General features: G+C 52.6%; 2 protein-coding genes across 2 annotated transcripts in view; both read right to left on the bottom strand.

Moving 5' to 3' along the window:
- Positions 1-6,074: 6,074 nt before the first annotated feature.
- LOC103306818 (RING finger protein 112-like) overlaps positions 6,075-13,740 on the bottom strand; it is a 62,593-nt gene continuing 54,927 nt past the window's right edge. The window contains exons 16-17 of the mRNA XM_065590976.1: positions 6,989-7,039; positions 6,075-6,398 (exon numbers count right to left, since the gene is read on the bottom strand). Of these exons, the coding sequence (XP_065447048.1) occupies positions 6,075-6,398; positions 6,989-7,039 (375 nt within the window). The remainder of the gene's footprint in view (positions 6,399-6,988; positions 7,040-13,740) is intronic.
- On the bottom strand, positions 7,677-9,766 carry LOC135982844 (RING finger protein 112-like). Its single transcript, XM_065591187.1, has 5 exons — positions 9,053-9,766; positions 8,883-8,969; positions 8,589-8,718; positions 8,337-8,467; positions 7,677-7,852 (listed from the first exon to the last, which is right to left on the bottom strand). Exons 1-5 carry the CDS (start codon positions 9,107-9,109, stop codon positions 7,766-7,768), a joined length of 492 nt encoding a protein of 163 aa, XP_065447259.1. The 5' UTR covers positions 9,110-9,766; the 3' UTR covers positions 7,677-7,765.

The following is a 13,740-nucleotide window of genomic DNA, read 5'->3' as shown; positions in this document are numbered from 1 at the left end:
TCCCCACCCAGGTGACCAGTCGTCCCAACACTTGTCCCTGCGCCAAGTGGGGAAGAGACATCAGCACTTGGCCTCACTCTCCCCCCTCAAACTCCCAACTGAACACCTGGAAACACGTCTGGAGAACAAAGACTGAACTGGGGCAGGGGGCCCAGGGTGGACGGGAGAATCCCAGCCTCTGTATTAAGGAACTATATTATCAGTGTGAGACATGGCTTGATCCAAATTCTCTCTAGTTTATAGAACTCAGATTGCGATTTTACCTTTATTTCTTAGGAAACCAACTCTCTCCATCCCCCTGAGCATCCCAGCAGCCCCTCTCTGCACCTGGCCCGGCACAGAGCCCTCTTGCTGCAACATAGAGTCACAGATCCCCGGGCCAGAAGGGACCTTGTGATCACCTAGCCTGAGCTCCCTGTATAAGCCGGGCCAGAGAACGGCCCAGAACTAATTCCTAGTTCAACTAGAGCAGATCTGTTAGAAAAACAGTGGTCAGTGATGAAGAATCCCCCGCGCCCCTTGGTAAGCCGGGCCAATGGGCAGTGACTCGCACTGTTAAACATTGACACCCTATTTCCAGTCTGAATTTGTCTAGCTTCAACTTCCAGCCAACGGGTTGCGTCAGACCAAAGAGTTGGACGAGGCCTCTGAGATCTAATTTCTATTCCCCTTGTAGGTATGTTCGGATGGGCTCCAGGTTCCCCTGAACCTCCTCGTCGTTAAGCTGAATAGACGGGGGCCAGATTTGGACACAGGATTGCAGACGAGGGCTTCCCAGTGGTCGTGTGATACACAGAACAGAACGCTGTGCAACGGCACTCAGAAATCCCGTCCAACCCATTCCCAGCAAGAAGGTTTCACTTCTTTATACGGAAGCTACATTAGAGGAAATAGCTTTGCTTTCGGTGGATACAGACTCTCTGTCGACCGGCTGGGTGTCCCGTGTGCTCCTCTTCGGAGAACATTGTACTGCTCTCTCTCAACAAATGCCTCAGTCACCTCGTCTGCACAAAGATGGTGACATGACAATTTTCATTTTCTTTCAAAATCATTCTGTTTCTCTTCATTCTCCCACTTTTTAAATTAACCTCCTCCACTTCTCTCTCTCTCTGACACACACACACACACACACACTTTTTGAGTATGAGAGAAAAGGAACATAATTTTGTAAAAACAAAAATTGTTTCATATTAGGTTTTATTTTTGTCAAGAAAACAATTTTTTGGACCAAAACAAACATTTTCAATTTGGCCCAAAAGCCCTTTTTTCTCCAAAAAATCTTTGACAAAAAGTTCTCAACCCGCTCTCAAATTATTTCTTGACATTTAGGACAGCGTTTGGCTGGCAAAGTACAAACCCATTATGCCCTTAAGTCATCTTAAGACTTCGCAGCCTAAAAATGTAAGTAGTTAAACAGAGTCTATCCCATACAACACTGGAGCAGAAGGGAATTACATGCAGAAAACAAGCCGTTGGTACCTGTCTGTGAGACAGATGTGGATTTTCCAACCCAGCCTCTAGACCTAGATGGAGCTTTAGTTCCGCTGGGTTCCTCTATACTTGAGCTGATGCTGGGAGCAGCTGTAGGGTTCTAATTAGATTTCGGCACAAGTTTCCTTCAAGGGTCTCAGGCTCCGTCTTTGAGGGCAAGTCAGGTGACAAACTTTCATATTTAATAACACGTGGCCAATCAAGTTGAATGACTTCTCACTTTAGCTATCATCCTTTTTACAGTGCGAGAGAAATACGGGCTGACTCATGTAGTTTCATTCTTTGCAACAGGATACAGTCAACTCCCAATAATCACTTCACACCCGTCTGTCTGTAGTTAATAAACCAGTTTTATATTTTACCTAAAGCAGTGGGCTTTGCTTGAAGTGCTTGGGAGATCTGCTCCGGAACAAGAGCTGGTGCATGTCCTCTCCGCATTGAGGGAGGGGTGGACTGGGTAATGAACTCGCACCGGCCAGGTTTCTGAGCAGGGAAGACGTACAGCCCTGGGGAACTGGAGGGAGCCTCTTTATTGTTAGTTCATGAGTGAACTGGGAGAAGCATCCCTATAACTCAGCAGCGTGTGCCCTTGCCTGTGGATGTCTGTGGGAGTGCCGTATGTGACAGAGGTTTGTGACTTAGCAACAGCATCAGTGTGAGAGAAAGCCCCAGTTGGAGGGACTCAGCGGTACCCCAGTTCCAGGTTACAATCGAGGCTCCCTCTCACACCAGGTGCTCTGCAAACCCCTCTGTATCCCACTGCAGGCTGGCCATTTACACACCTGATTCCATTACACTCCAGTGCCCAGTCACCTGCCTTCGGCACACCCGCAATATGTGCCAATCTGCTGCCTCCATGGAAACAGAGCTCCACTGCTCCACTTCAGTTCCATGCTCCCTGCACACCTCGTCCTCAGGCAGGTTTTGTAAGGACCTGGGGACTAGAACCCAGGTCTGCAGAGCCTGGGGCAGCTGATATTCCCACAGTGCCACCGGGGGCCATGCGGAGGCACAGCCAGGAAGCACTGTGGGAAGTTGGTGCCGCAGGAAGTGCCACCCACAAGACCCAGCGTGACAGTACCCTGCGGCCCTCTGATTGGCCAGCTGCCCCTACTTAACCTGCAGGGGAGGGCCCAGGAAATTGGCTCGGCAACCAGAGACCTTCACCTGCTGCAATGTCAGACTCCATTTTGTCTACCACTCTCCGGTCTCTGACTCCAGCCTGACTCTGAGCCGGACTCCGGTCTACAGGACCTGGCCGTGTGATTCCTCCAACTCCTGAATGGTGACACCCGTCCCTGGTGGGCAGGCCTCAGCCCCGCTGTGACAGCTAGGCCAGACCACCTATGCCCCTGTCGGGCTTCACATCTACACACACTGAATTCTGGGGTACAGATGTGGGGACCCGTATGAAAGACCCCCTAAACTTATATTCTAGCAGCTTAGGTTAAAAACTTTCTCAAGGCACAAATTCCTTTCCTTGGACGGTATTGCTGCCACCACCAAGTGATTTACACAAAAATTCAGGCATCAGTTGGAATCCCTATTTCCCCAAAATATCCCCCCAAACCCCTTCACCCCCTTTCCTTGGGAGACTTGAGAATAAAATACCAACCAATTGCTTTAGCAATATGAGCACAGACCAGACCCTTTGGCTTCAGGATACTGAAAATCAATCAGGTTCTTAAAAGAAGAACTTTATTTATAAAGAAAAAAAAATAAAAATCACACCTGCAAAATCAGGATGGAAGGTAACTTTACAGGGTAATAAAAAGATTTAAAAGACAGAGGATTCCCCTCTGGGCTCAGCTTCACAGTTACAAAAAGGGGAATAAAACAACCTCTGTACCATAGGAGAATTCACAAGCTAAACCAAAGATAACCTAACGCATTTCCTTGCCCTACTTACAATTTCTGTGGATTTAGATGGATTATTCCAGGTATATTTTCAGGAGATGTTGTACCCACTTGGCTTCTCCCTCCGTCTGGAGAGGGAACAACAACAAACAAATCCTCCACCAGATTTGAAAGTATTTTCTTTTCTTATTGGTCCTTCTGGTCAGGTGCCAACTAGGTTATTTGAACTACTTAATCCCTTACAGGTAAAGCAATTCAGTACAGTTGCCAAGGATATGAAAAGGTTGCTACCTTTCCCCCTATTCATGACAGTCCCCCTGTCCCTTACAGGTTTACAATCAGATCAAATTGAAGTTCATTTAACAGAGCCTCAGATAGAGATTCAAATAAAAAGCAAGGAACAGGCTTTGGAAACCTGAGGTGACAGGTAAAAGGAAAACATCAGATGCCGTCTAGAGCCCGTCCTTGCTAACAGGTTCCTTTCCTGTCTGCTGAGGTGTCTCTCTCCCGCTGCTTGGTTCTCACAGCGCTTGTCCAGTCCAGAGAACTGGGATCCCTTCTTCCCCCCGATGGCAAAGTCACTCTCCTGTAATGGGCCATTTCTTCTGCTCTGATCCAGGCACAAGCTATTGTCTCTGAGCCCAGGGCCCCCCTCGCCTGAGCATTCCCTTGGGGTCGGTTTGTCTCTGTAGATGGCCAGCCTGCATCTCGTCCAGCCAGCAGACAGAGGCTGCCTCCACGGATTAGCATTGTTCTCACGTTGACCGGGTTGGCTCCCAGCCTCCCCCTGCCTCAGGTTTGACTCCCAGAAGATTCAGAACTCAATGTCCTACCTGGGACCTGGCTCTAAAACCGTTGCTCATACAAACATCTGGCAATAACCGTGACAAGCGGCTGCTTCCCAGCATTCGGCAGAGCCCACACATGACCCCCTTCGGTGAAATATTAAGATGATGGCCGGACACAGGGGCCATATGCCCACGTCTGTGCTACAATATTGAATCAAGTTCATGGTCTCAACCTTATCTTCAAATACAGTGGACCCAGTGCATGAAGTGTCTGAAAGAGCTGAGAGATGCAAGCTGAAGACCATGGTTGACTTGCTGGCCCAGTGGCGCTCTCTGCAATAAGGCTGAAGCTCATCGGTGCGGGAGACAGATGTTTCTCCCAGGGCTGGTCCCAGATGGTGGAATGACCTCCCCCAAGATCTAAGGACCATCCCAAACTTCCCCACCTTCTGCTCTGAGAGCCAGGTGCCTTTTTAGAGGTTAGTGTAAAGGCAGGGATTAGACATTAGACAAGGGTTAGTGGCAGGGTTGGAGGGTCGGAGTTAGAGGTAGGGTTTAAGGTGAGGGTTAGATTTATGGGTTAGATATGGGGGATGCTTGGGTTAGGGTTCATGGCCAGACCAGCTACTCTGAGCTGTATATCACAGCCCCCACGCAACACTCCCCAGCCACCCCCACACCAAGCCAACAGCTAGAATTAGACCCAAGCATTACAGCCTTGTCCCAAAACTAGGAATTCACCCTTCAAGGTTCGATGAGTCAGAATTTCACAGTTATTTAAATCTAGATTAGTCTTTAGCACTCCCCAGGCCGGTCATTTACCGGTGCTCACAGACACATACACGCACTCATCACTACATTGACATCCTAACACAGTGCCCCAAATACCTTTTCTCCTGTTGGGCACAAAGGAAACTGCTTAAATGCCTCCATTGCTCTGAGACTGTCCTGCACCCAGGACCTGTTGACTGGCCACCTTCCAACAGAACCACTTTGCAGACCATAGTCTCAAGTGACTTCTGCTTTATCTTGCTATGTCCCGAGAGGTGCAGCCTCTGAAAACCCGCAGCCCTGATATCATGTTTCCAAGGAGTTCTTAGGGAGATAGGACTCAACAAAGAGCAGGTTAAGGGGTGACTAGACCCCAGTCCATACATACCCATCCGGGGAACAAATATTTGACAATAGGTCCTTCGGTCTAGCACAGAAAAGTCTAGACTAAACTCAGACTGGAAGTAAGACAGACATTTTTAACAGTGAGAACAATTGGAACAGATTCTTCATCACTGGCCATTGTTATCCAGGCCTTGGAATCTGTGAGGGGAAGGGGCGCTCCCGACTCATCAAGCCCAGGCCAGGATGGAGCTGACCCCATACCTCACGCTAGAGTGATCTATCGGATCATAGGCACCAGCGGAGGCTGGCGTGGAACAGCTGGAGAGTCCCGCTAGCCCGAGCCCTCATTGGTTGGAAATCCCCAAGACCAAGTCCTGGCCTTTCACCGGTGCTGAAGGGTGGGAGCTGAGACTTTCTGTGGAGTTGGCCAGACGGTGTCCAGTGCTCGGCGTGCATTGATGGGTGTGGAACCGATTCCCTTTAGCTTCGGATGGTTTTATAGCCCTCCCCCGGAATAAAGAACGATGCTGGTTTCTTGGATACCGTTTTCTCTCAGAGCTCAAACCCCTCACCATCTTTCAATGCATTATCACCTTCATTATACAGATGGGAAACTGAAGCATAGAGAAACTAAGTGACTTGGCCAAAGTCACAGAGGAAGTCCATGGTAGAGCAAGAAACCCACATCTCCCTGTGCTGTCTCCCCTGGACCTGCCTTCCTGCTCAGAGGGGCGGCTGGAGATCTATCCCTCAGGACTGGACCACAGGACTGTTCACGTAGGAAGTAAGCCAGCCACTCGTTGTCACCCCCAGCAGGCGATCTCAGGACATGACTGTCAGCAGGGCATTTCCAAGTGCTTTGCGTTGCAGCCGGAGTGGCCCTGCAACGTCGGAGAAAGGCAAAGCACCCACACCCGCAGAAATGGCAAATTTCATAAAGCGCTTCTTGTAGGTCTCCGGGAAGGTCTCAGCCTCCCGCGTCAGGTCCTCCTCAAGTTCTGTCAGCCGGGCCTCTTTCTCCAGCACCGGCTCCCGCATGTCAGTCCGGCACCGCCACAGCAAGTGCCTGCGCCGCTCCGCAAACAGCTCCACCATCTTACTCGGCCGCATCTTCAGACAAGAAAACATGTTCCGGGAGTCGCCGTCCTGCGCCGGCCAGGAGACAAGATGGCCAAGAGCATTAGAAAGGGCAAGTGCTGAACAGACCCCACCCACCCGCCCAAGATGGGGGCCCGCCTCGTGCCGGGCATGGCACAGACCTGGACTGAGATGGTGGGCCCCCCTTGCACCAGGCGCAGCCCACAAACTCAGTGAGAGACCATCTCTCACCCAAAAAGCTCACAGGCTAAAAAAAAAACCCCAAAGGCAGATCATTCTCCCCCTTTGCTAGATGGGGAAAATGAGGCCCAGAGAGACTCTGTGACTTGCCTAGGGGAGTCTGTGGCAGCGCCGTGGACAAAACCCAGGAGTTCTGACTCCTGGTCCAGCCCATTAACGACCTGGGCCATGACACCTCCACTACTGCAGAAGGCCACAGGGCAAAAACTTATTCTCCCCCACCCACCCACACGGTGCAGGAGTTTGAGCCTCTCATCTCCAGCTCCCAGGGTGGCTATAGAGATACGAGGTCCCGTCTCCTACCCCCAAGCCCACAGTCAGTGGCGTTCGCTGGGATGGTTCCCTGGGGTTCCCCTGGCTGGGGCAAAGACACCCCCCCACCTCACCCCCAGACTCACCTTCTCCTTCAGAAAGAGAGCGTGGTCTGCGCTGGCCCTGTCCATGACTCTCTGGTTGTGGAAGGTGATGGCCATCTGCACGGGGAGGACAAGGCTGGGGTCAGCCACAGTTTATGGGGCCCCGTCTCCACCTAGCGACTGCAGTTTCCACCGCAGCAACCTCATGTAACAGAGCGACGCCACTAGCCAATGTGAAACTACAACTCCCATGAGCCACTGCAACAGCTCAGCCTGAAGCCAGGCACTCAAACTACAAGCCCCATGATGCTCCACAGCCATGGACTCCCATGATGCACCATCTCCCTCTTCTGTGGTGCATCATGGGAGCTGCAGTCAGACCAGAGAGCTGATTTATGGGGAGAAAATGGAGCATGCAGAGCTAAACTAGAATTCCCATAAGAGACCGCAGTGGCATTTCCAGATAGAAGTATTTTGGCTTTTGATATTTCGATGGAAACTCAAGTTTCTCTGCAGGGGAAAAAAAAAAAAACATTTTCCAACAAGTGGTAACACACTCCTGAAATACAGCCACCTCTCGGTCGGAGCATCTGGGAATAGCCACACACAACACTGCATAGGGATGGGCTCACCCAGTGCTGAGATGCAGCCACTTCTGGGGTGGGGCAGCTAGGGAATAGTCTCACAGCAACACCACACAGGAATGGCTTGCCCAACAAGAGATGCAGCCACCTTTCGGGTGAGGCAGCAGCAATAAGACAAAAGTAAGAAGCAGTTTTACATCAGAAGTGAATTCAGGAGGTGGGACACGCCCCTAGATCAGGTCAGAGGCAGAGACAGCAGAGAAGGTACCTGAGCGGGAGAGGAGAAGCCACAGTGATGTTTCTTCATCAGATCAGAGAATTTCTGCAAAGAAAGCACAAGAAATCACAATACAGACTCCACAGGGCTTAGAAAACCGTGAACATGGGGATGGTTCGCCCGGCACTGAGATGCAGCCACCTCTGGGGCAGGGCAGCTGGGGAACGGCCATAAGACAATGGTGGGAATCAGTTTGGCGGGGAAATGAAGAACTTCCCTGGATGATGTAGGAAGGCTCAGTAGAACCATCCAAGCTGGGATTCTGCTAGCATATAAATACAACCCTAATTCTTAATTAACAGAAATTCAGCAAAAAGGGCTAAGCCCACTCCCCGCAGGACAGCGCCCCCTAGTGCCACCAGGGGTACTGGGTACACCCCTGACTGCTGGGGAGAGCGTCCCTACAGAACCCCACCCCACTCCCTGCAGCGCAGCCCCCTTAGTGCCACATGGGGGCATGGGGCCAGCACTGACTGCCAGGGTAGAGCGCCCCCTACTGAGACCCCATCCCCAGCTGGCTGGTCCCCACCATTATCCGAGCAGCAAGCTGTGTCCCGGTCAGCAGCGCCCCATGCCGGTCTCTCCACGCGTGTTGACCAGCCGAGCCCACCAGGGTGGTGACATACTCCCTCAGGCTGTCCCGGAAATCCTCATCCATGTCTGCGAAGGGGAGGGACATGGCAATGAACCCGGAGCCGGAACATCCTCCCACGGCCCGTTCCTGGCAGAGACGGAGATGCCCCATCGCGCAGGCTCGGAGCCGCTGTCCCGCGTCCGTTACCTCTCAGGCTTCCCTGGTCCCCAGTCATGATCCGCTTGCCAGGGAAGGGCATCAGGTAACAGCGGCTGCTGCTTCTGCTCAGCGCTTCCAGGGCCTTGGGGTGTTTGCAAGGGGACGTCGCCGCCAGCATCTGTCAGAGCCGGGGGAAATCAGCAAAGTGAGACATCAACAGAGGGAAATACCCCGGGACCCATTCCCGGCTCCCCAGAGCCAGCCAGGCCCTTGCCCTGGGGCCGGATCAGAGCCAACACCCCCCAGAGGGGAAAGGCCCCACGTCCCATTCCCCACACTCACCTGTCGGACGTCTCTCAGATGCTCCTTCCCACCGTCACTTCCAAGGACCGTGGAGTTGCTCCAATCCCGCACCAGCAGGTCTAGGTGCTGCAGGGGAGATGGGACGATGTCAGGAGGGGAAGGCTGAACCCCTCGGGTGTGGGATGGGGGGGGGGAAAATGTCATCTCACCTGAATGGACTCCAGCCCGTATTCCTTTCCCACCTCTTCGGCCACATGCAGAAACATCTGCAGAGCAGAGAGAGCAGGGGGGTGAGTCTGGGGCTGGGATCTCTGGGGCGGGGAGGCAGCGTGTGCCCTGGGGGTGGGTGGGGATGGAAATCCTACCAACAGCCTCCCTCCCCACCCCCCAAGTTGCAGCTCCAGCTTGGTCTCGGTCTGTTACCAGGGTCCCACGGCTTTCCCCCTGTGGTGCAGAGACACTTAGTGGCCAAAAGGCAGAACTGCAAGTCAAGGTTCCCCACTCCCCTGCCAGGGGCTCTGTTTGCCCCCACCCCCTCCCGTGCCCTACCACGGTAGAACAGATTAGACCAAGATACCAAATACTGAGACTTTCCCAGACTCCGGAGAACACCCATGTGTGATGAACTGGGACTGTTCTTAATGTGGTCTTTGAATGCTGAGAGGGGAGTTCGGCTGGGACAGTCGGCATTGGGGGTGGGAGACTGGCAGAGGGAGGTTATCTGAGCATGTAACAGGAGAACCCAGGAAGGGGTTAGAGGCCAGGTGACACCTTTGCCGGGGAAACTGAACAAAGGCTGGGGGAAGAGACGCTGGGGAGAGAGTTTTCCGAGATGGCTGGTGGAATGGGTGGGAGGCAGACGGGACTCTGACCTCCCAAGGGGGGCTGTGGTGCCTGGGACCCCAAGATGCACCTAACTGGGGGGGTCCTGTTGTCTGTGCCTGCAAGACCTGTCTTGGACTGTGTTCCTGTTGTCTAAAAAAACCTTCTGTGTTACTGGCTGGCTGAGAGTCATGGTGAATCGCAGGAAGCCAGGGGTGCAGGGCTGTGTGTCCCCCCACACTCTGTGACACCATGTTCTCAGTAAGCCTGGAGCTCGGGCAGGGGCGAATTCCAGACCCTGGACCCTGCTAGATACAGCCCCAGGACTCCTGGGTTCTCTCCCCAACTCTGGGAGGGGAGTGGGGTCTAGTGGGTTAGAGCGGGAGGGGGGCTGGGAGCCAGGACTCCTGGGTTCTGGCTGTTCCACAGATTCCCTGTGTGACCTCTGGCAAGTCACTGATTCTTTCTGGGCCTCAGTTTCCCCAGCTGTAGAATGGGCAGATGACCCCATTGGGGCTGTATGAGAACGGCGCCACATCCTGCCCTCTCCCCCTTCACCTCCAGATATGCTAGATCAGTGTCCTTTATCTTGCTGGAAACATTCAGGATCTGCAAGTAATCAGAGAGGACAGGGTTAGATACAGAACCAGCACGGCCCTCCCCCCGCAGCACAGCGCCCCCTAGCGCCTACCTGGGGCATCGGGGCCAGCCCTGGCTGCCAGGGGAGAGCGCCCCCCGCTGAGCCCTGCCCTGCTCCCCGCAGCACAGCGCCCCCTAGCGCCTACCTGGGGCATCAGGGCCCGGCTGGGCGCTTCCCCTCCCAGGCACCAGCTGCGCTGGGGAAGCGCCGGCTGGGGGCGCAGGGTCTGGAGGCTGCCCGGGAAACCGTGATGCTGGTAGCACTGGGGCAGCCCTTTCCCCCTGGCTGGGAGTGGTAGGGAGGAGGGGGCGGAGTTAGGGTGGGGAAGGGGCGGAGTTGGGGCGGGGCTAGGGGTGGGGAAATGGGCGGGGCCATGGCCCGTGGAGGGTCCTCTTTTTTTATTTATGAGATATGGGAACCCTACTTAGGCCTCATCCCGGGCCTCTGATATAAGGGTTTATGTTTCAGGGAATTGTCTTACCACAGTTTGTAGGACCTTGACTGCAAAATTATTTTTGTTTCTTAAGTAACCAACTCTGATTTCTGCGCTTGCTGTTTAAGATCACTTAAAATCGATCTCTCTGTAGTTAATAAACCTGTTTTATATTTTACCTCAAAGTAAGTTTTGGTTGAAGTGTTTGGGAAATCTCAGCTCAGTTTACAAAGGCTGGTGCGTGTCCTCTGCAAACGGAGGGAGGGGTGAACTGGGTAATGGACTCGCACTAGCCAGGCTTCTGACCACTGCCAGACAGTACAGTTCTGGGGTGCAAGGCGCAGGGGGTATTGGCTGGGGTCTCTCTACTGTTTCTTCACTGGTGGGAGAAGCATCCATGTAACTCAGGTGGGTGCATCGCTGCCTGTGGGTGTCTGTGTGAGTGCAGCGCCTGCCAGAGGCCTGTAGCTTGTCACAGCATCACAGTGTGAGAGGCTCACCCCAGGTTAGTGGGGCAGAGGCCTCCGTGGTCCCACAGTCCAGGTTGCACCCTGTGAGGAAATGGCTTGGGCGAGGTTCAGAGCAACAGTCTCTAAAGTGAAATGAACTTTAGTCACAACAAATTTACGAGTCTGGTGTCTTCTTCCAGGACCTGGCTGTGCTGTGGATGGGGTTCCTCTGGGATGCGTTCAGGGTCTGTGTAATTTAACCCACTCTGAACCTTCAGTTCTAGCCTCCTGTCTGGCCCTTAACACCCTCTGCACTGGCTCTGTTCCCATCAGAGAGGTGCACATCTCTGGGGAATGGACTGGAGGGGACGATCCTGCCCCTGGGGAGGGGGGAATAGACAGGAGACGATCCTGCCCCTGGGTGTAGGCCTGGCTTGACATTAGTAACTTGCCTCATTTCTTAGTGGCCGGGCCTGGGAAAGGGACTGGGAGGGTGAGTTGTAAGTAGGGGTTTGCCATGCTGGGTGCTGCAGTCGGGGTGACTGTGCTAGCTAAGATAAGCAGAAGCCTCATGCTGGGGACAAGGAATAGGATAAACCGGGACTGTAAAGATCAGGGTCACATGAACAGGACTGGACACCATGCGCTTCGGAGCAGCAGGGCCTGGAAATGCACATGCTTTAAAGGGCACTGGAAGTACCCAGGGTTGTGACTGCCCTGGGGCCAGAGAGTTTGGCCAGAGCCCTGACAGAGATACAGCCCCCTCAGGAACTACTGGATGTTACCACTTCTTCGCTATACAGAAATAACCTGTCAGGTGCCTCTTCTCAGGAACGAGGTGTTTCTTAGATCTAAAACAAAAACCCTCCTACCAAATATTCAACTCTTTCCAGTGCTGGGTAACAGTCCCCCACCACAGCAATGCAGCCACCTCTGGGGTGGGGCAGCTGGAGAACAGTTGCTTATAATGCTGCCTAGGGTTGCCTCACCTGATGCTGAGATGCAGCCACCTCTGGGGTGGGTTCTTCATATATTTATGAATGGATCTTTTGTTTGGAACTCACTGCCATATGAGCCCCGCTCTGTTCAGAGTGCTCTGTAGCCTGCATCTCTTTGCTCGGGCTTTTTACTGCCATTGGGTATGAACCCTCCTGTCAAGGTTCCTTCCCCACTCTGAACGTTAGGGTACAGATGTAGGGACCTGCATGAAAACCTCTAAGCTCCTCTACCAGCTTAGATCTGCTTTTGCTGCCACCACTCCCAATGTGCTAACTCCCTTCCCTGGGTAGCCTTGAGAGACTCTTCACCAATTCCCTGGTGAACACTGATCCAAAACTTAATCATTCCCTCCCCTTCCCTTTTCCCCCCACCAGTTCCTCGTGAGTCCAGATCAATCCCCTTGGATCTTAAAACAAGGAAAAATCAATCAGGTTCTTAAAAAGAAGGCTTTAATTAAAAAAAGAAAGGTAAAAATCATCTCTGTAAAATCAGGATGGAAAATAACTTTACAGGGTAATCCAATTTAAAGAGCCCAGAGGAACCCCCTCTAGCCTTAGGTTCAAAGTTACAGCAAACAGAGGTAAAATCCTCTCAGCAAAAGGAACATTTACAAGTTGAGAAAACAAAGATAAAACTAACACGCCTTGCCTGGCTGTTTACTTACAAGTTTGAAATATGAGAGACTTGTTCAGAAAGATTTGAAGAGCCTGGATTGATGTCTGGTCCCTCTTAGTCCCAAGAGCGAACAACGCCCAAAACAAAGAACACAAACAAAAGCCTGCCACCCCCCAAGATCTGAAAGTATCTTGTCCCCTTATTGGTCCTTTGGGTCAGGTGTCAGCCAGGTTACCTGAGCTTCTTAACCCTTTACAGGGAAAAGGATTTTGGTGTCTCTGGCCAGGAGGGATTTTATAGTATTGTACACAGGAGGGCTAATACCCTTCCCTTTATAGTTATGACACCTCCTGTTTGATGGTCTCCTGTCTGGTATTTCCCAGTTTCTGGTTCTTTAAAGATGGGGTGAACCACTCCTTAACCTCTGCAGAGAGCCTGACACAACGGCTGTGAGAGGGGTGCAAGCTGGCCCCAATACACCTCAATGTGGTGCTAACTCTGATCCCTGCTAAGGGCGACTCACTTCTCCACATCCCAATGGCTTTGCTGTGGATCCCAGGCTTTGAGGCCAGAGGCCAGTGATCATATTATTACGAGCTGCAGGGCCATACGTGAGAGCTGTCAGGTTGCATTGATGTATATCAGTAGTTGGCCATAACACCCTCCACCCTTCCTTAGGTCTGTTTCCTGTCTCTCGCGGGTGGAAAGCAAAAGCAGTGTGGGAACTGATCTTTCAGAGAAACAAGGGGGTTAGCAGAATTCATACTGGCTGCAAAACCAGATAGCAAACAAAGCCCTCAAAAGCCCTGCACCGTTGCAATGCTTCTCAGGCAGGGCCGGCTCCAGCCTTTTTGCCGCCCCCAGCAGCGAAGTGGGGGGGGAGGGGGAATGGGGAAAAAAAGATAAAGCCCCGATCTGAGCAGCTTCATTCTTCGGCGG

The sequence above is a fragment of the Chrysemys picta genome, chromosome 4 (genome assembly GCF_011386835.1).
Source record: "Chrysemys picta bellii isolate R12L10 chromosome 4, ASM1138683v2, whole genome shotgun sequence".
NCBI lineage: Eukaryota > Metazoa > Chordata > Testudines > Emydidae > Chrysemys > Chrysemys picta.
This window is presented reverse-complemented; position numbering and strand designations above follow the sequence as displayed.